Source organism: Brassica napus, chromosome C2, assembly GCF_020379485.1.
Source record: "Brassica napus cultivar Da-Ae chromosome C2, Da-Ae, whole genome shotgun sequence".
Taxonomy (NCBI): domain Eukaryota; kingdom Viridiplantae; phylum Streptophyta; class Magnoliopsida; order Brassicales; family Brassicaceae; genus Brassica; species Brassica napus.
The window spans coordinates 54,868,143-54,890,811 of NC_063445.1; the positions used below are offsets into that span (position 1 = coordinate 54,868,143).

Consider the following 22,669-nt stretch of genomic DNA (forward strand, 5'->3'; position numbering starts at 1 on the left):
TTAAACAAAAACTAAACGTTTAATTATTTACTCGATAATATAAATCTATGAAGCGAAAAGTTTAATTTTTAAAAAACTTTCTAAATTTTTGAAATGTTACAATATCTTTGAATATGACGTTAAAACAATATTTTACTAATCTTTATATATATAGTTATGATTTTAATAATAAAATAATAATCTGAAAATATATATATAGAAGAAGATACAAATATATGTGAAAATTTGAAACAATCTATTTAATGAAAAAAAATATACAGTAAACTTATTATGTTTTAAAAAATTGATAGATACATATATATTATAATATATACCAATTTAGAATTGAAAACAAAATATTTATATAACAATAAATGAAAACAAAACTCACGCGGTTGCGCGGATCAAAATCTAATTTAATCTATTAAGAAGACTTCGTGGTGGGTTATGGAAGATATTTGGTTCTGAAATCCATTCTTTATCTGGTTTGCAAATAAATGATGCATATTAGAAAATTTTGAAGTATTACTCTTTTTTTAAAAAAAAAATTGGCCTAGTTTTGAAGTATTACTTCATACGAAATATTGCATATGTATAAATTAATAGAGCATATATATATATATTAAATTTTAGATTTAGAAAATTCTATATTATTAAAAATTTAGAATTATTAATGAGTAAAGGAAATGGAACAATAATTAATTGTAATATTTTGCTAACAATATCAACAAAAACAGCCAAAAGATTTCTTAACATTATGCTAACAATATAAAATAAAACAACTAAACATTTTCCTAACATTATATTAATCGTTTATAACAAAACATAAATGATTCTCTAATATCTTCTTAGAGTTTATAAACATCTAATCTAAATTAGAGTCCTATTATTTCATTTTATATGTGATTTTTTATTTCGACCATCCCTTAGAAAATTTAGCAAATCACATAATTTAATTGCAATATCTTTTAATATCTTAATCTTTTATTTGAAATACAAATAAACAACTTTCCTAATAAAATTCTAACAAAATCTCTTAAAGTTCTATTTGCAATTTATTTTAGTAATTTATTAATTTAAATTCTGATTATCATTAAAATAAACTTAAAAATTAAAATTAATACAGTTTTGATTTAAAATTAAAATGAAAATCACATAAATTATTTAGAAAATTAAAATCACACAAAATATTTTAATTATATTTTACTGATAATTAAAATTTAAATTGATTGCTTTTTGTAAATAGAATTTTAAAATATTATTTAGAATTTTTAAAAAAATATTCATTTATATTTGAAATAAAAAAAAACATATCTAATCTATTAAATTAGAGTCATATTTTGGAGTTCATATGTTATATTTTAATTTTGAACTATTAAACACGGGTTCATCTAAATCATATAAATTTTATTACATAAAATATTTATAAAAAAGATCTCAAAACATTTAAAACTAGATGGAAAATTAATATTAAAATTAGTAGTTCAGGATGACTCATTTAGAATTAGAGGTGATATCGACGTCTGACTGATACTTCATATACAACGACTTATATTCGGCTTTCAGATTCCAGTAACGACATATGATCTTTCTAGAAAATAGAAAATACGAACTCAAACCATTAATTTATAGAACAAAATAAATGTTTAAAATGAAACTTAGCGTGGGTTTTGTTCTAGTTCAAACTAAAAGAAGGGAATATATAGCTGATGGGCTAACCGTCTATAGATATGATATGGACTAGAACTTTGATGAAAATTTTAAGAATTTGTAGGTTAGCCGACTATTGCATATGCAACAGGCTAGATTTTTTCCTGATATGATAAATTTTATTTTTGGAAACAGTTGAATTTCTTCTTGGAAACATGGTTGAATATGTTCATCGTAGATGATTATTGTTAAATGTAAAAGCATATGAAAAATGATGTAATAGACACAAAAGTATAAGTACTCTTGTTTTGTATATTATATAGAAATCAAAGAATCGAAATCACTTCAAACACTTTCGTATTGCTTTAGAAAATAGCTCAAAACTAAAGCTCAATCACTCACACAAATTCGTAAGTAGATTTAACACCTTACACTTCAATATATAAGACTAGATAATCCTAATCCTATTAGTAATCATACTTTCAATATTTCCTATTCTCTTAAGGATAATCATAACTAGTTTTAGGGTAGCTTGTGTTTCAAGCTATCATTCAAGCTTAAACCAACATTCTCCCCCTTAAGCTTGACTTCATCTTCACACACTACTTGCATTCCAATAAGACTCCTCATGTCAGCAAAACGAACTCGGCTCAGGGACTTAGTAAGAATATCAGCTCGTTGTTCATTTCCAGGAACGTGTTCTACCTCGACTTGATCGTTTTCAACGCACTCTCGTATAAAATGAAACCTCCTGTGGATGTGTTTACTTCGACCATGGAAAACAGGGTTTTTAGTAAGTGCAATCGCAGACTTATTATCAACTCGTATAACCACTCTTTTGCAATCATCTCCTACGACTTCGCTTAACAATTCTTGGAGCCATATGGCTTGCTTCGCTGCTTCAGTGGCTGCCATAAACTCAGCCTCACAAGATGATAAGGCCACAATCTCTTGCTTTTGAGAACACCATGTTATGGGACTGTCACCAAGGTAAAAGATATGTCCGGTTGTACTCTTTCCATCATCATCATCTACGTTATGAGAACTGTCACTGAATCCTACTAATTCTTGCTTACCGGATCTCTCAAACCTTAAACCAAGCTTGGTAGTACCACGCAGGTACCTGAGTACTTGCTTCAAGGCTGCTCCGTGAGACTCTTTAGGTTGCTGCATGTATCTACTTAGCACACCGACGCTGAAAGATAGATCAGGCCGTGTGTGCAACAGATAGCGAAGACATCCAATACTTCTTCTATACTCCTTCTCGTTGATGTCTCTTTCTCGAACTGACTTGGATAGTTTGACATTCATATCCATAGGTATGTGAGTAAGATTGCAATTGTCCATACCAACTTCTTCAAGGATCTTTTTCGCATAACGATCTTGTGACAACACAATACCTTCATCAGTTTGTCGAACCTCAATGCCAAGATAGTAAGTTAGTCTTCCAAGGTCACTCATCTCAAATCTCCGAGCCATCTCTTGTTTAAACGTGATAATAGAGCTTAATGATGAGCCTGTTACCAGTAAGTCATCGACATATACACAAACGATAAGTAAGTCTTCCTTTTTTGTCTTTCTATAGAGCGATGGTTCCTTTGAACAGCGGGTGAAGTTCAGTTCCCTCAAGATCGTATTGAGTTTGAAGTTCCATGCCCTGGGGGCCTGTCTCAAGCCGTAGAGAGCCTTATGTAGTTTATAAACCTTTTCTTCTTTACCTTTAACCACGAATCCTTCCGGTTGGTTAACATAAACTTCTTCTTTCAAATCTCCATGTAGGAATGCGGTTTTAACATCTAGATGATGTATTTCCCATCCTTTAGATGCTGCAAGTGCAATAACCAACCTAATCGTCTCAACACGAGCAACTGGTGCAAAGACTTCATCGTAATCGATTCCGTGCCTTTGCACGTAACCTTTAGCTACTAGGCGTGCTTTGTACTTGCTGATGCTTCCGTCTGCATTCCTTTTAATCTTAAACACCCATTTTAACCCAATAGGCTTAAAACCCTTTGGTAGATCGACGAGTATCCAAGTTTTGTTCTTTTCAATTGAGAATAACTCATCCTTACATGCGTCGACCCAAACTTGCATCTCCTTTGCTTCGTTGTAATCCCACGGCTCATTGTTTATCACCATTAAAAGTCTTTCACATTCTTCTTCAGCTAAGAGAACGTAATCATCTAAGTATGAGGGTTTTGTACTGATTCTTGAAGATCTTCTTACATTCAACGTGGACTGGTTTTCTGTTTCTTCATTATCATCTTCACTTTCGATTTCTTCATCATTGATTTCTCCTTCGTTTGTTGTATGAACCACGGGTTGAGGTTCATTACTTCGTATAGAAGTTATATCAACCTCGAAACAGCCGGACTCATCAGTGCTGCTAGCTTCACGCGTGTCCCAACTCCATTGTTTGTCTTCCTCAAAGATCACATCGCGACTGACAATGATCTTCTTACTAGAAGGATCGTATAGTCTGTAGGCTTTTGTGCCAGGCTCTACTCCCAAATGTACCAAGGCTTTCGATCTGTCATCAAGCTTTCTTCTCCCTACTGCCTCTGTTCTAGCATAACAGACACAACCGAAAACTTTAAGATGTGCAATGTTCGGACGTCTTGTCTTTAAGGCTTCATACGGTGTTTGTTCAACCAGAGATCTTGTTGCGATCCTATTAATCAGATAGGTAGCATGCCTCACTGCTTCTCCCCAGAAAGTATTTGGTACATTCATATGCTTTAGCAAGCTTCTGGTCATCTCGAGTAAGGTACGGTTTCGACGCTCAACGACTCCGTTCTGCTGAGGCGTGTACGGGGCTGTCAAGTGTCTGTTGATCCCGTTTTTATCACAATACTCCTTGAATTCTTTTGAGAGAAACTCCCCACCTCTGTCAGTTCTGAATGTTTTCAACGTCACTTTCGTTTCTTGTTCTACAAGTTTCCGGAATGATTGGAATTTGTTAAACGCTTCACTCTTTCTCTCAAGTAATGTCGTCCACATGTACCTAGAAAAATCATCAATAAGGACAAAAACATAACGTTTCTGTCCTGGTGTTTGTGGAGTAATAGGTCCACACAGATCTCCATGAACTAGCTCGAGTGGTTGTGTTGCTCTGTATGATGTTGTCTGTGGGAATGGTTTTCTTGTCTGTTTCCCGAGTAGGCAAGAAACGCATGTCCTTTTTTCGACCGTCATATTAGGTATGCCATCAACTAGGTTTCTGTTCATCATCATCTTCATTGTTTCATCGTTAAGATGACCTAGCCGTGCATGCCACATTGAGGACTTGGAGGAAGCTGTGATTTGTAAACACTGAACAATATCGGCTTGGAGAATGACTTTGTATAGTCTATTCTTTGATCTTGCGCACTTGATCATTACTTGACCCGTTCGATCAAGCAGCTTCAATATGTTGTCTTTCATACTCACTTCGCACCCTGCTTCGGTGGCCTGTCCCAAACTCACTATATTACTTCTAAGGCCAGGTATATAATAGACGTCATTTAATACTTTCTTGTCGCCTCCTTTCAAGATAAATTTGATAGAACCTTTCCCTTTGATTTTGATGTGTGAATCATCTCCAAAGCGAACCATTCCAGTCACATCTTCATCTAACTTATAAAAGAACAAGCGGTTACCGCTCATATGATTGCTTGCTCCGTTATCGAGATACCATAGATTCTCCATGCCTTCCTGATCATTGAATTCACTTGGTTTCACCTTTTGTTCATTCAAGTATACTACTTCATGCATCATCAGTTCATCGGCTTCTCGTGTATCATCATCTTTCTTTTCTACTGTTTCTTGTAGTTTAAGCCTTGCATCAGGACATTCAGAGGCGTAGTGGCCAGTCTTTTCGCAGGAGAAGCAGGTAATATGACTTTTGTCCTTGGTTCCGTAAGAACCTTGCCTCCAAGCTTCTTTCTGCGCGTAGAAACCTTGACTTCCAACCCGTCCTCGACCTCTACCTCCTCTCCAATTGCTCCGACCACCACGTCCTCTTCCTCTGCCTGCCCCATAACCATCGTGCTGAGCTTCACTGCTCGCATACATTAGCTTTTCTCGATCCTCGACTTCTTCTTCCTCTTCTTCACTTATTCTTTCCTCATATGCTTTCAATCTCCCAACTATATCCTCGAAACTGGTTTCATTAAGATCCAAAACTTGTTCAAGAGATGCTACCATGTGGATAAATTTTTTTCTTGGTAAACTTTTCAAGAATTTTTTCACAAGTTTTGGTTCTTCTATGATTAAACCAAGAGAAGCTGATTTGGATGAAATTTCCGTTAGCTTGCTGACGAAGGTGTCGATGCTATCTTCTTCCTTCATCTTAAGCTTGTCGAAATCAGCCATAAGTGTCTGCAATCGTGCTTCTCGTACTCTTTCAGCTCCGACATGGCGAACCTGTATTGCATCCCACACGGCTTTGGCTGTGTCGAGATGTCCTACCTGCAGCGTCAACGCTTCGGGTATGCTTTGAAATATCAACGCAATGGCCATGTTGTTCTTCTCTTCATGTTTGCTTCCAGGGTCAATCGTTTCCCAGACTTTGTTCACCTTAAGAGCAATCTTCATCCGCATGGCCCAAACAGTGTAGTTAGAGGCATTCAACATCGGGAACTTGATGGACGAAGGTCCGGTTTCTTTCTTGTTCATCTCGGTTTCATCTTTCACATCAGCCATGGTGTTCTTCGTTATCTTGTTTCTTCTTGCGGGTTATTGATTTCAATAGATGGCTCTGATACCAAATATAGAAATCAAAGAATCGAAATCACTTCAAACACTTTCGTATTGCTTTAGAAAATAGCTCAAAACTAAAGCTCAATCACTCACACAAATTCGTAAGTAGATTTAACACCTTACACTTCAATATATAAGACTAGATAATCCTAATCCTATTAGTAATCATACTTTCAATATTTCCTATTCTCTTAAGGATAATCATAACTAGTTTTAGGGTAGCTTGTGTTTCAAGCTATCATTCAAGCTTAAACCAACATATTAAACTCATATTAATTAGTGAGAGACATTGAGTTATCATAAGACAATCAAAAGATTACCTACAATCTTTGAGATTTCAATGAGGTAAAGAGTCGAATGAGTATTTGAACACAAATATCTCATAGGTGGCAAAAAAAGGAGAACTCCATTAATTAAATAAATAAACTCACATTTAAACATTTAAGCACATATATACACACACATATGAGAGATAGTCACATCACAACTAACAATTTAACAATCTCTCTCCTATAAGTTTTAATGGCGATTTAAGAGACCCGTAGTTCTCTGATCCCCCCCTCCGGTTTGCACTCTCATCGAAACACAAATCAACGATAATCTCTCACCCTCTTTACTCATTCTTCTTATTTGGATAAGATCTCTCTCTATCTCTCTCTCCCTCATTTTCAGCAGATTCAATCCAAACCCTAACCGCTTTGATTCTGATCGCAGAATATTAATATTCTCTTCAAAAAAACTATAAATATTTTGACAAAAAACAGTTTTTTACCATCCCTTTTTACTTTTCTTACTCCACACCATAAATGTTAAGTTATCCATTCTGTCCTTTGCCCTTAACTACTGTCACCACCACCACCACTTCTACACTACAAACCCTTCTCTTACTTTCCTAACAATACGTACTTAAAAATACATTACAAATACCTACCAAGGCCCTATAAAACGCAAGAGAAAGAGAGAAAAGTGATTCTTGGTTTAGCGTTCTTGATATGGATTTTTGTTGGAAGAGAGAGATGGAAGGTAAACTAGCACATGACTACTTGTCGTCCACAAAGCGCCACCAACACGGCATGATGACGTCACCGCACCGTGTCTGCGTTGTCACCGGACCGGTGATCGTAGGGGCCGGACCGTCGGGGCTAGCGACGGCTGCTTGTCTAAAGGAGAAAAACATAACTTCGGTAATACTAGAGAGATCAAACTGCATAGCTTCACTATGGCAGCTCAAGACTTACGACCGCCTCCATCTCCACCTTCCTAAGCAGTTCTGTGAGCTTCCTCTCATACCCTTTCCCGACCACTTCCCAACTTATCCGACCAAACAGCAGTTCATCGAGTATCTCGAGGACTACGCCCGGAGGTTCGATATACGACCGGAGTTTGGTCAGACGGTTGAGTCCGCAGAGTTTGATGAGAACCTAGGGATGTGGCGCGTGGTGAGCGTGGGTGAAGAGGGCACGACGGAGTATGTTTGCCGGTGGTTGGTGGCTGCGACGGGGGAGAATGCGGAGCCGGTGGTCCCTAGGTTTGAGGGGATGGAGAAGTTTAAGGCCACGGGGGTGGTTAAGCACACGAGTCAATATAAGACCGGTGGAGATTTTGCCGGAAAAAAGGTTTTGGTCGTGGGATGTGGAAACTCCGGCATGGAGGTTTGTTTGGATCTCTGCAACTTCGGTGCTCAACCTTCTCTCGTTGTCAGAGACGCGGTTAGTCTCTGATTATTTTGTTCTAATTAAGAATATGGGGAGGTTAAATTACTCTTTCTCATATGCGTTTTCGATATTTTTGTGGCTCTTTCATGCTTTTTAGAGTTCTTCTATGCTAAAAACAAAATCACATAAAAGGTTTCTTTCATTCAGTTGATATACCCAATTCTTTTAAAGACTAGATATTATATACACTTTACCTTTCTTTTTTTCCCTGAACTCTTACGATTTAGAACATGTTTTGAGTTCTTTTATCCGATATTAAAACAAAATTTTTTATTTATTTGATTGTACCAGATAATATTCCGTTCTACGAATATCTTTTAGGTAAATAAATAGCTTTTATTCAGTTTGATGATATCCATATTTGAATTTTTTTTATCCATATTTGAATTTTATTAATCTGTTTTAAGTGTTTCAAAATTTTACGGGAAAATACAAAGGATGGTATCATCCTAATCTAAGATTTTATTCTATCTTTTAGACCCTTGTGACTTCAAGTTCCAACAATGTGTTAATATAGTTTTTTTTTAAGGTAGATAAAGAGGTTTACCTAATTTCTTTAATACGAAAAATCAATTTTATAATATATTTAGAGAATGATAACTATGAGAACATAACTTTATTGGGATTTTCACGAGCATGCGCAAATATTCTCACAAAAAATATCATTGTCTCTCTATATTAGAAAACGATTTTCTCATTCGGATCTTTTATTGCAATATTTACTAATTATGTTTTTTTTTTCTTAACTGGTGAAGGTTCACGTCCTACCACGAGAGATGTTGGGTACTTCAACTTTTGGGCTGTCAATGTTGTTACTCAAATGGTTGCCCATCCAACTCGTTGACAGTTTCCTCTTGGTTGTTTCCCGGTTCATCCTCGGGGATACCACCCTATTAGGACTTAACCGACCCCGGATAGGCCCATTAGAGCTCAAAAATCTCACCGGCAAAACTCCAGTTCTCGACGTTGGAACGCTTGCCAAGATCAAAACTGGAGATATCAAGGTACAGATATATCTTAATCAAACATGATACATGGGTCATATATCCCTCAGACTATATTTCGGAAGTGATTTTGTCACGTGTCCTTTTTACAGTCAATTTCACAAAACAAATATGACATGACTACTGAAATTGATGACATGTCTTATAGCTTAATATGACATGGACAATTGCGTTTAATGTTAATTTATATTTTTGGTAAACTTTTTAAAATATGGTAATAGCTCATATATTACATTTAATGTCAATTTATATTTTTGGAAATTTTTTTAGAATATAGTAATAGCACATAAATCATCATTAAAATAAATATATTCAAATATGGCATTATAAATTTCGAAATATAATTTAATTATATATTTTTAAATTATACAATTTTATTACTAAAATTTTCAAAAATGTATACAATTTTTTTAGAAAATAATAAAAATTTAATCGTAAAATCATTATTTTCTTATATATCTACAAATTTTATAAATATTGTTTAATTTTAATTTTTGGTAATTATGCAACTTTTAGAAAATTATTTAATATATTTAATTAAAATAAATGCATAGAAAAATCTATCTAAGATTATAATTTTAAATATAAAATTTTATTTTAAAATATAATTTATATTTATCTGTTAAAAAATATTTTAAATTTTTTTACACCTAGTATATATGTATGTGCTAAGAACCGGTTTACTGATTGTGATATATGATTTGTTTAAATGGCAAAAGGTGTGTTCCGGGATAAGAAGGTTAAAACATTATGAAGTTGAGTTCGATAACGGGAGAATGGAGAGATTTGACGCCATAATATTGGCAACTGGTTACAAAAGCAACGTACCCTCTTGGCTAAAGGTAGTCCAATAATGATAATATAGTTATTTACCTGTCTACATTATTTAATACAATCATCATTAGTACCCTATTAAAAATTCACCTCTTTTTAGGAATTAAATATATGTATATATATATATATAATATATATATATATATATACATATATATATCCATTATTTAAGAAGTCGCATTAAATGGATTTTGAAAAACCAAATAACTTTGCAGGAGAATAAAATGTTTAGTAAGAAAGATGGATTTCCAATGCAAGAGTTTCCAGAGGGATGGAGAGGGGAATGTGGGCTATATGCGGTCGGATTCACAAAACGTGGGATCTTTGGAGCATCAATGGATGCAAAGAGAATAGCTCAAGACATATACGAGTCTTCGAGAAAATCTGGTCAACCCCATAGACATATACAAGTATTCATGGCAAGAAAATCTGATCAAGCATGTAGTAGAGTACTAGACGGTTGAGAAATGGCAGGTTTCTATCAAGAAACAACGTGTTTGCAGCCGAGGTAGGGATCAAAGAAAAAGTTGATGGTTTTTGGTTTCAAAGCAGATTTGGGGAGTTATGTAAATTAAGACTTATCTCCAGCTGCAATGCAAATTGGGGGAAGGAAAGAATGAAAAGGAAACCTAGTGAGAGTGATTGTGGTGGGAATTGATGATCATCTGCCCAAAGGAGAGGAGGGGACCCTCTCTCTTTGCATGCTTATAACCCACTTTGTAAATCTTTCTATACCTTCTTTCTATGTTTCTAATTTTTTTTTCTTTAGTTTTCCTTAGGTATGCGCTTTGTTTTTCTTTCCTTTTTAGTTCATTTTTTTTGGCTGAGTATTGTGGTGAGTTTTTTTTTTTCGTTTTGTTATATACATATCACTTGTTTGATTAAAACTCTTGTTTTTTTTAACGGACATAAGAAGAGTTCAATTGTTACAAAACCAAAAAAAAAAGCTTGAAAATGTCCAATGAGTGTGTCAATGATATTTCGTTGTCGAAATGATTTCATTCCCTAGTAGAAGTATCATATAAACATGGACCACCTCCTTGTACATTCGTCAGAAATTAAGTCCTGCACATTTATCATTCTTCTGACCCGTTTTCCAATTATTGTTAGATGTACGATCTCCACATGATTTCTTGTCATATTTTTTGAATTAAACTAGGTAGCTATACAGCCTATATTATACATAAATCTATACTAGCTAGATCCCATGTCAGATAGATCGTTAGGTTTAGATTCCATGATAGATTTTTTACCTTGGTCGTGTTGATACAATATTCCATGGAAAAGGTTAACAAAATCTTCATGTATGATTTGCGGTAAGCGACGTCAAACATATAATCAAAATAAGTTCACCATGCATTTTGTCATCCAAATCATAACAAATTATTTTATGTGAACCATACGACTTTGCATGTATTTTTCCCATAGAAAATCGTAACTGGTGATATAATAAATCGTTAGAAATATCCAACCTGGTCTAACAAAATTGTTTATTTGATCTAAAGCAAATTAGATGGATCATGTTTACAGGGGTGAATGTGCTATTTTTCTACGAGAACTATCATATAACATCAAATGTCCACCAAACTATGATCTCGTTCTAAATCTTTCTGAATTGAAAATTACAAATCTATTTCTCCCCAAATCGATAGTTCGAAATGTAGTTATCCATAGACCATTGTTTTAATTGGTTTGTTGTTAACCAAACAATTTTACTAGCTAAACCAAACATTTTTAACAAACTAAACCAAAAAAAATATCAGACCCAACTATCTAACAGTTTCGACCCCTTTACATATTCTTCTTCACCCGAGGAGTGAGAGACTCAATTCCTCCTCCTTCACCATCCACAACATTGATATCTATTTGAGAGGAAATATTTGAAGGTTTGAGAAGAAGATATTGGTCTAAAATTTGAAGGTTTGATATCTTTTTATGATAGTGTATTGTTTATGTCATCGAGATTTGATATATTTTAGAGTTGCGGATCAAGTGTTTCTAATTTCATCTGAATTTTGATTGTTTAAGGATATATCAAAAGTTTTCTCTAATCTGTAAAGAAAACAAATGGAGGAAGAGTGCCATCATCTCTTGCTCGTTGGGAGAAGAAGACATTAACGGTTCAGGTTGGTTTTTCTTTTCCTTTTTTGTTTAGTTGGTTAAAAATGTTTGGTCTAGTTGGTTAAATTGCTTAGTAAACAGTAAACCAGTTAAAACCGTAAATTATGGGTAATTAAATTTCAAACTATTAATTTAGGGAGAAATAAGTTTGTAATTTTTAATTCAGGGAGATTTAGAACGAGGTTATAGTTTGGTAGACATTTGATACTATATGATAGTTCTCGTGTGGAAATATCACTTTTACCCAATTTATAGTGATTTTAATAAAAAAAAAAAATATCAGCTGCATATATGTTAGTATCAGCATTGTTTGTTAGTAATTTTATCAAATATCAACTATTGAATAACATTTGCAAGGTGATTCAATATTGGTTCTGAATTGGTAGCAACAAATTCTTAGTAACTTCACAACAAACTATAAGCGTTTGGCCACAAAAAAATTGAGACATATGAGAATCAGGTTTAACAGAAGAAGAAAAAATAAAACAGGACTTTTTATATTTCTTCGTATAGTCTTTGGACCATTAACCATGTGGTTGTCCTTAAAAGCATGTGATTAGAGAATGTACACTCACCTTAGAACCCTGTGGGTTCATTGTCTGGATTTTCATGGGATGTGAATGTTTTACTGGCCGGTAACTAGTTCAAATCTAGACTAAACTGTGTTTCATTTATATAATAAAGCTTTAATAAGAGATTAAATTCTAACATACATAAGGGAAAAGGGAAAAAATGGAATAAGGATCTTTCAGAAATTTACTTTTTTAAAAGGCACTCAAGTAACAAGCTGGAGCCCTACACTTTTGCCAAGCTGTTGGGGAAATTTTAGGAAACAATATCAGAGATTCAGATCCCAAATCAAATCTTTCAATTTTATTTTTGTCAACATCAAATCATTAAATCGAAACATCTCCTTTTATCTTAATTTTTTTTGTGAAGTAATTAGTAGTGGCTGACTCCAAGAAGGCAAACATATTGCATGTATCTTGCAGTTCCTAGTCCCACATTTTTAACAGAAGAAGCACTTGCTTCTTTCAAAGCATGTTTCTGCTTTTTTCTGAAGTTCTTTTTTTTCTTTGATTTTTCCTTTTTTAGCTGGTGCTTTTTATTGGCTCTGAATTATATAGTTGGCTTGTCAGCCAAATTATGTTGGAAAGTGGTGCTCTTCGACAGTAAACGGTATAGATGATTGCGTCCATAACTTATTCATATATGACTTGGAAAATCAGAATATGTCTGACGATATTTTCACGCACTATACAAATGAACTATTATATATTCTACCTTACACAGACAATTTTTTTCCATTCATTTCTAGTTTACTTCACAGATTAAATTTCAGTTGAAAAGTCGATCCGTTAAAGAGATCCTTTATTTTCGACTACATTGCAATTGCATGAATATATAGTTCGTACTAACTCTCTAAGTTGTTACAAAAACAGTCCTAAGCTTTAAATGATATTTTCTTTTGAAAGATCCCAAATTTTTGTCGGTACATAATTGAATTTGGGGTCAAAACCCCGGTGACACGAACCAAGTGGAGTAACCATTAGGTTATTCGTCCATATACCAATAATATATAAACATTTGTTGACAATATCAATATAAAAATATATAATATATATATATATATATATATATATATATTATATCATACTTTTATAAGTTAAAATGATTAAATGCAGATTTTACATGGTCTTAATACTTATATAGTTAAAGGACACCTCATTTTAGTAGAAATATAATTCAAGACTGAAACAATATTTTAAAGTTCTAGGATTATGTTATAAGGTGCCTCACTTGTTTACTATAACCGCTTTTCGTTCATTCATCTATTAACTTATTTTTTGAAGTATGATTTACTTTATGTTATTTTTCTTGTGGTTGAATTGTCTATTTCATTTAGACAAAGGATTAATAGATTGGAAACATAAATAAAACAATGAAAAAATATAACAAATCAAATTTCTGCGGGAAAAAGTTTTTTTTTTGCCAATAAAAAATAAAGAAATAATTATTATTTAAGTTAAAACAGAAAAAGAAAAACAACTACTCCCTCCGTTTCGATTTAAATGTCGTTGTAGGGAAAAATTTTCGTTTTAAAATAAGTGTCGTTTTAGAGTTTCAATGCAAAATTTATTAATAAGATTCTTCAGCTTATTTTTTATTGGTTGAAATATGGTTAGCTGTATAGGTAATTGTGTTTTTATTTTGGAAATATACAAAATCATATATTTTATTAATCTGTGTGCATAAACCTAGAACGACAACTAAAATGAAACGGAGGGAGTATAAGTTCAAATATACTAGGGAAATAAGTTTGGAACTTGATAAAAATTCGTAAATATTATTGGGAAATGTGGTCCATATGAGTCTGGTAAATGCATCTTCTCTCCTCCACAACAAGGGAAGTGAACTCGCTGGACGATCCAGCCTCTCTCGTACATTTGGCACTCATGGGTCCTAATTGTCTATGAACCATCCGATTCCGCGAGCTTTGAGCTCTCACTGGTCCTTCGCATTCATTATCTCAACGGTCTCAAATGGACCATGACAGTTTTGCATTCGTTAATGTTTATTTTGTTATATATATTTAATTCGAATGAGAAAGAAACATACTGGGCAGTGAGATTAGTAGTCAAACGTGACTGGTCCTATCATCCCACGGTTATGGATCGTTAAAGCTTTGACTGATCAATGATTAAAAGTAATCTCGGATTCTAAATAATCTGTCAGCAGATTTGACGTGCCAATACATCTCTCCGTAATTACTCACGAGGATTTTAACTAATAAAAGCCACACCAAACTTTACCAATACTTTTGTTTTCCTTCTTTCTTTTTGAAACATGTTTTCTTCTAATGAAACATCATTCTAATTTAGTTTGCAAAAAAAAAAAAATACTCATACTAATTTCAATAATTGTATTTACTCCAAATTTCAGTGTCTACATATAAAGTTATATAGATTATATTTTATCAAGTCTCATATATTATATCATGTTGGAAATAATTTTTATGTAAGATTATCATTATTTTGGTTCATTTGAGATGATAGTCTAATTTAGTGTAATGTTCAGCACAATAATCGTATAGGATAAGTTACAAAAAAAATAAAATAAAATAATAATCGTATAGGATATATTTTATCATATTTAAAACAAACAGGTTTAAATGAATCTGGAAATGGAATTCAATGAAGATACAAGTTTATGATACGTAACTGAACTGGGGTTTCCTTTCTTTCGATCAGTTGTACTTGTAACTATATTTTTTAATCAAATTTTGTAGCGAATTTTCAAAACGTTAAACATTAAAAAAACAATTATTGGAAGGATCATATTATTAGGTTTGATAACTATAGAGATCTTAATACTAATATTTATGCCCAAACCCTAAAAGTCCTTGTGAATTGAGTTGGGAAGTGATTAATAGGATAAACTCGATCACGTAGATATATACTTCAACAAATCAAAACAATCATGATCGTGCAACGAATCTAGAAAATTTTACTAGAAAATTACTATGCAAAAGATTTTGTTCCATGGCTCACATATATATGCATGGTCAGCATCAACTAATACCACTTTGATCCAAAGCTACCACTAGATTTTGATTTGTGTACATCACATGCCGCTTACTTCATCAACATAAGACACGCATTGTCGGAGGTCTTAGAGCACCTTTAACGCGAGTTGTTAAGATGGGTATTTAGTATTTTTCAGATTAAAAAAAATGATTAAAAAAAAAAGAAAATGATGCATTAACTCGGGAGACGTGGCCTAATTAGGAGGTTTAAGATCTGTCTCTAATTAGACACGTGTCGCTCATTCCTCCTCTTTCTCTCTCGAAATCAAACCGAGTCGTCTCTTTTGGGATACATCGACAACTCCGCCCCTTTCTCTTCGACTTCCCTCTCTGTCTCGTGATCTCTCCTCCACGAAGATGTATACTCCACGGAATCAATCGATGATCCCTCGTCGACGCTCATCAGTTGGCGCCTCTTTCGGTGAACTCCTCGGCTCTCTCGCTGTCCTTCGACGACTCATCGTCTCTCTCGCTCTCTGTGGAAGATTCGGCATCTCTCTTGATCTCTCATCGAAGATGAATCTCTCGACGGCGACCTCTCTCTCCGGCCCGTGGCTCTCTTCGACGGAATCAATCGATGATCTCTCGTCGACACTCATCAGACAGCGTCTTTGTCGGTGGACTCCTCGGTTCTCTCGCTGTCCTTCGACGACTCATCATGTGTGGAGGACTCGGCCTCTCTCTTGATCTCTCATCGAAGATGAATCTCTCGACGGCGACCTCTCTCTCCTCCACGAAATCAAATCGACAGGTTAAGCTATGTATTTTTCCTTGCATGCCGAATCCTTGGTTGTTATTTTTATTTGTTTGTTGTGTTGGTTTCTCCATATTGATTATGTCTCTAGTTGGAGTAATTGTCTGGTGACAACAACCATAGTTCGTCTCTGATTCATTTTGATTATGTCTCTGTCTTTTTTCCTTAGATGGGTGGATCAAGAGACATGAAGGTACGTGAAAGAGGAGGACTTTGGCTTACAATACATGTAAAACATAAATCTTTGTTCTGTAAAATTGATTGCATGTTTGATTAAAAGCTGTGGCTGTATTCGTAGATAGTTTATCCTTTGGTTGAGATAGTTGTTGATAGGATTCTAGTCTAAACTGAATTGGTTGTGAATTTGGTTTCGTGTGAAATGGATTTTGTGTGATATGCTTGTGTTAGTAATAAGTGTGAATCTGGTGTAGTAATAAATGGATTTAATGGTTAGATAGAAATGGTTGTCTAAGTGTGATTAAAGTGTTTGGTAAATGTCTAGTCGATGTGGGTGTGATCTTGTTGTGGGTGTGATCAATGCGTTAGCTTTGGTGATCAAAAGTTCTTTCTTTCTCTTTTCTGTAAAATACGCTCCTTCTTCTCTTCCATCTTTCAAACTGAAACTCGCCTTCCATTCTTTTTTATCTGCTCTTCCATCTCTCTTCTTCTCTTCCATCTTTCCTTAGAGAAATTATGATATGGATTCTAATCCATATCAAAGTTTAAACTTTGTTGATCTTCTTCAAAGTCAACAAGACAGTGGCATCGGTTTAGAATCTTCTTCCTTTCCTCAATTTGGCTCTCAAGCTACCGAAGGGTCTAACTTCGAACAGGACAGTCCTTCTTCGCGTAAGGAACGAAGGCCGTAGACACCTAGTGATGATGTTATCCTCTTCAGCTCGTGGTTAAACACGAGCAAAGATCATGTGGTAGGAAATGAGCAACGCTCTGTTGATTTCTGGAAAAGGATTGCAGCTTACTATTTGGCCAGTCCCAAGATAGCTGAGTGTGACAAAAGAGAGGCATCAAACTGTAAGCAAAGGTGGCACAAGATCAACGACTTAGTGTGCAAGTTCTGTGGAGCTTATGAAGCTGCAAACAGAGAGAAAACTTCTGGTCAAAATGAGAATGATGTGCTAAAACATGCCCACGAAATCTTCTTCAACAACCATAAAAAAAAAATTCACACTTGAACATGCATGGAAAGAGCTTCGCAATGACCAGAAGTGGTGTGAAACAGACGGTTTGAAAGAAGGAAGTTAGACGACGGTTCCCATTCAGCAACCTCTCACGCGTTTGAAACCGATGCTGCTGTAGATGAAAAAGGCACCGAACGTCCCCCGGGTGTTAAGGCAGCAAAAGCCCGTGGGAAGAAGAAGATAGTGGAGGGGAATGCTTTCTCTGAGTTACAGACAATGTGGAGCATCAAGCAGCAGGATTTGGCTTCCAAAGAATGGCTCTCTAAAATGAAGCTTTTGGACAGTCTCGTTGCAAAGCAAACACTTGCTGATTATGAAGAAGCTCTGAAGAAGAAGCTCATTGATGAGTTGATGTCTAATTAGTTTAAGAACCACTAGCTGAATCTGATATTGTGTTGTGTTGTGTTGCTTTTAAGTTTTAAGTTTCTTGTTCTTGGTCTTTTGATTTATTGTGATGGAGTTCTTGTTTCTGTTCTCTTAACTTACCGTTATTGTTCTGGTCATGAACTTATGTTTAATGTAAGCTTCTCTGTCTATTACTAAGTTCTTATTTTAATGAGTTGTTGTTCTGTTGTTCGTCGTATTGATGAATTGCATTGTATTAATGAATTGTTGTTCTATCATAATTTCAGGAGCATTGGGAGCATTGGGAGCATTGAAGCATCCATGTTGTTGTCTTCCGTGTGGCACATGTGATCATTGGAAGCATTGGAAGCTTGTGTAGTCACGGACTGGCAGAAAGTCTTGCTTGTTTCAGTAGTGTCACGGACTTGAAGAAAGTGTACTCACGTAGTGGCAGTACAACTTGTGTAGTCACGGACTTGAAAAAAATCTTTTGTATGCATGTGTACTCACGTAGTGGCAGTAAATTTGTGTAGTCTCGTTTGTATGCATGTGTATTCACGTAGTGGCAGAAAGTCTTTTCGTTTGTATGCATGCTTAGTCACGAAACTTGTATCATCAACCATTATAAAGTATTCATGCTTCTCTCTTTATTTGTACCAATTCATCTTCTCTCCTTCTCATAGTTTTTTAATGAGTCTTGTATCATCAACCAACAATCTTCTCTCCTTCTCATTGATTCTTAGCGATACTTGTATCATCAACCATCATCTTCTCTCCTTCTCATTGATTCATCCAACTCATATTCTCTCTTGTCACCAAACCAATATCACCTTTTTATCAAAGACAAATTTTCTCTTCTCACCAAACCAAGATCAGAAATCGTATAAATATTAAAAAAAATTTATCTTCTTTGGATCACAAATATGGCTTCTTCTTCTCAAAACACTTTCGAGGAATCATATGATGACACATTTGATCAAATCTTTGATCAACATTTCGATCAAACCTTGGAGAATTTATCCATTCATGGTAATTAAGAAGAACGAAGGGAAAAAATGAGCTTATATTGAGAGACATCGTGAAGAAGGCAATGTACGTTTATGGAATAATTATTTCAGTGAAACTCCAACGTATCCTGAAAATTATTTCCGTCGACGTTTTAGAATGAACAAGACTTTGTTCATGCACATTGTTGATCAACTCTCCAATGAAGTTGACTTCTTTCGCCAAAAGAAAGATGGTCTTTGAAGGTTTGGTCTCTCAGCACTCCAAAAGTGTACAACAGCCATTCGTGTCTTGGCATATGGTACTGCGGCTAATACGGTCGACGAATACCTCTGGCTCGGTGAAACAAAAACTCGGTCATGTTTGGAGAATTTTGTGGAAGGAATGATTTATTTGTTCGGCGATGAGTACCTAAGAAGACCAACACCGGCTGATCTTCAACGTCTACTTGATATTGGAGAGAATCGTGGATTTCCAGGGATGATAGGAAGCATCGGTTATATGCATTGGGAGTGGAAGAATTGTCCCACCGCTTGGAAAGGGCAATATACTCGTGGTTCGGGTAAACCAACAATTGTTTTAGAGGCGGTTTCTTCGTATGATCTCTGGATATGACATGCGTTTTTTGGACCTCCAGATACCTTAAATGATATCAATGTTCTTGATCGCTCACCTATTTTTGATGACATAATAAAAGGTCAAGCTCCGCAAGTCACTTACTCTGTCTACGGAAGAGAGTATAATTTGGTTTACTATCTCACCGATGGTATTTACCCGAAATGGGTAACTTTTATCCAATCTATTCAAATACCACAAGGACCGAAAGCAGTTTTATTTGCTCAATGGCAAGAAGCTGTCCGAAAAGATGTCGAGCGTGCTTTTAGAGTCTTGCAAGCTCGATTTTCCATTGTTAAAAATCCGGCACTTTTTTGGGATAAAGTCAAAATTGGGAAGATTATGAGAGCATGTATCATACCCCATAATATGATAGTAGAAGACGAACGAGATGAATACACTATGTATGATGTTTCGGAGTTTCAACAAGGAGAAGACAACGGAAGTTCACATGTCGATCTCGCGTATTCTACATATATGCTTACAAATATCGCCAATATGATGGGTGTTCGAACTAGAATTCGTGATAGACAGATGCATCAACAACTGAAAGATGATTTGGTTGAACATGTATGGCGTAAATTTGGACGTGATGAAGACAACAACTGAACTCGGATGCTTCTGGAAAATTATTATCGTTTTTACTAATATTTTTTTTTATGTTTTTATTTGAAAATCAATGTTTAAAATGTTATCTTTTAGTATGTTTTAAGGAAAAGTTTAGGTTTAATAAAAAAAATTGGTGTTTACTTAAAAATTTTTTTTTTAAGAACCCTTAATTAAGTGACCTGCATTAGAGCACATAAATTTGCGGGTCTCTTAATCCAGTCTTTTAATTTATTTTTATAATTAAAAAATATTAAAAATTAAATAAAAGACCCATTTAGAGTACGTGGGTTAATGGTGCTCTTAGAGCATGATTATTGGGGGGTTCTTAGAGTGGGGTTTTTACCGAAATATAAGAATTCGTTTCTTAACTTTTAACTAAAAAAGCTAAGAACCGGTTTTTAAATAAAAGTTTTAAGAGCCGGTTCTTAACTTTTTTAGTTAAAAATTAAGAGACGGATTCTTATATTTCGATAAGAAATTCACTCTAAGAATTTTCAATAATCATGCTTTTAACATCAGTTTCAGAGTTGCCTCGTCAACATAAGCTACGGTGAGATAGAGAAACTCGTCAACTGGTGTGATGAAAATTACTCTTCAATATATCGTAGTAACAAAAATAAATAAATCAATCAGTGGTTTGCCGTGCATCTTTTCATCCATCTCCAATCAATGTACAATCAGCATCAATTCATGTACTCTTAAAAGCAACAATAATTAACAAAATGTGTAACTTACTAGCACGTGGTAGCCCAACACAAAAAGCATGATATGAAGGTCATATGTAATCATGACCCATTCTTGTTATTTTACAAAATATAGGCTGAAATAGTTCACTAGCTGGAAGATTTTGGTTAAAAGTTAAAACCCCTTCCATATATTAAAATCTTAGAAAATGAGTTGGCGAGTTTCCATGCCATTGTCAGACACCATACACCCATAAAATATGTACTGTTCTCTTGTTGTTTTAAAGTGGGAACCTAAGAGCACCAACAATGCAGTTGCTCGATGGAGTGATTGTTGGCAGAGTCCACCGTAAAAAAAAGAAAATAGAGTCGCTAAAAACACCAGATTTGGCATCGATGTTTGAGCTGTTTCGCGGACTCCACTGACACGTGGCAGCCCGCGATTGGTTCATTTTTAATTTTTTTTTAATCAGAGAAAAAAACCAAAAAAAAAAAAAATTAAGCACCCCACTTGAAGTGTTAGAGTTAATGGTGCTTTAAAATACGTTGTAAGAGTGTTGTGAAATTGGGGTTGCAAAATGAAACAAATTACTGGTTACAAAATTGTAAAAAATGGAAAGAAAATTAGGCTTAGATGGCATAATGGAACAATATTACACAGCTCATATTCTACGTCATAGTGAATCAGTTTTCCCTTCTAATCATTTTTACTAAAAACATTTCACGCTGAAGAAAATGTATCCTACATAGGGATACATGTGTTAAAAATCAGATGAGTACACACAAACCTCTCTCTCTCTCTCTTACACATGCGAAGAGATGAGACAAAGATTCTATAGTGGAAGTAAGTGTGGAAATGAGGTGCAAAGGGTGGTCCTAAGTAAAAGGTCTCAGAAGATACTTATGCCTTTCCAGTGTGTTGCAAGCGATTAAAATTACAAAAACAAAAGTGATGTCTCTTCACTTTAGGGTCCACTCTTCTCTTTTTTCCCTTTAATAGGTCAATCGAAGAAGACGGATCGTGATTGTGCCTGCTCATTACTGGATACTTGGTTTTCTCTTGTTATTCTTTTTTCTTAGCCTACATGAAAAGAGAAATAATAAGTGATATATTCTTATTATCAGAGCTTTCTTCAGCTTACTCTAAAACGTTCCTTGTAAACACCAATTGCTATAATTAAGTCATTCATGCACTTACATACAACCAAAAAGTGAATGTTTGCAAAATTTCTACACAGTTGGTTCCCACTTTCTCCAAATTCATTCCATTTTGTTTTTATAAAAAGGATATTCCGTTTTCTTCATTCGTTATATGTTATGATTATTGTTGTTGGTCTGTGTTCCTAAGCCGTGTATAATTAGGTAGACTGATTTCTGTTGTGAAAATGAGAATGTGCCATCTGTTCTAACTAGTATATCCGTAAATCTTTCTCTCACAATTTACTTTTCACATTGGAAAATTAGTTTTCATGGAAAAAAATCATCATAGGCGTAAATTAGTGATTGTTTGAGCGCCATTTTTCCAATGCGTAGTTAGACGTTAACTAAGGTGGGTATCAGTTTATATATTTGTCAACAATTTACTTATCATATGGTTACGTAACTTCAGTTCGCAAGATATTAATGTTAAAATGATACATTATATCCGTGTTAAAATAGATAGTTAGATACATAATACTAATGTTAAAAAAGTAGATACATTATATATTATAGTACTGTTTATCACCCGTTAACCTACTGGTTAATTAAGTCAGATAATTAAACTTGGAGCATATCAGAAGTTGTGGGCCTAATGGTTGGTGAAAGCATGACAGTGTAATAACACACACA

General features: G+C 34.5%; 1 protein-coding gene across 1 annotated transcript; it reads left to right on the forward strand.

Annotated features, from left to right (window-relative positions):
• The first annotated feature begins 7,268 nt into the window (after positions 1–7,268).
• Positions 7,269–10,809, forward strand: LOC106403755 (indole-3-pyruvate monooxygenase YUCCA6). Its single transcript, XM_048748053.1, has 4 exons — positions 7,269–8,078; positions 8,840–9,088; positions 9,808–9,930; positions 10,138–10,809. Exons 1-4 carry the CDS (start codon positions 7,362–7,364, stop codon positions 10,384–10,386), a joined length of 1,338 nt encoding a protein of 445 aa, XP_048604010.1. The 5' UTR covers positions 7,269–7,361; the 3' UTR covers positions 10,387–10,809.
• The last annotated feature ends 11,860 nt before the right edge of the window (positions 10,810–22,669 follow it).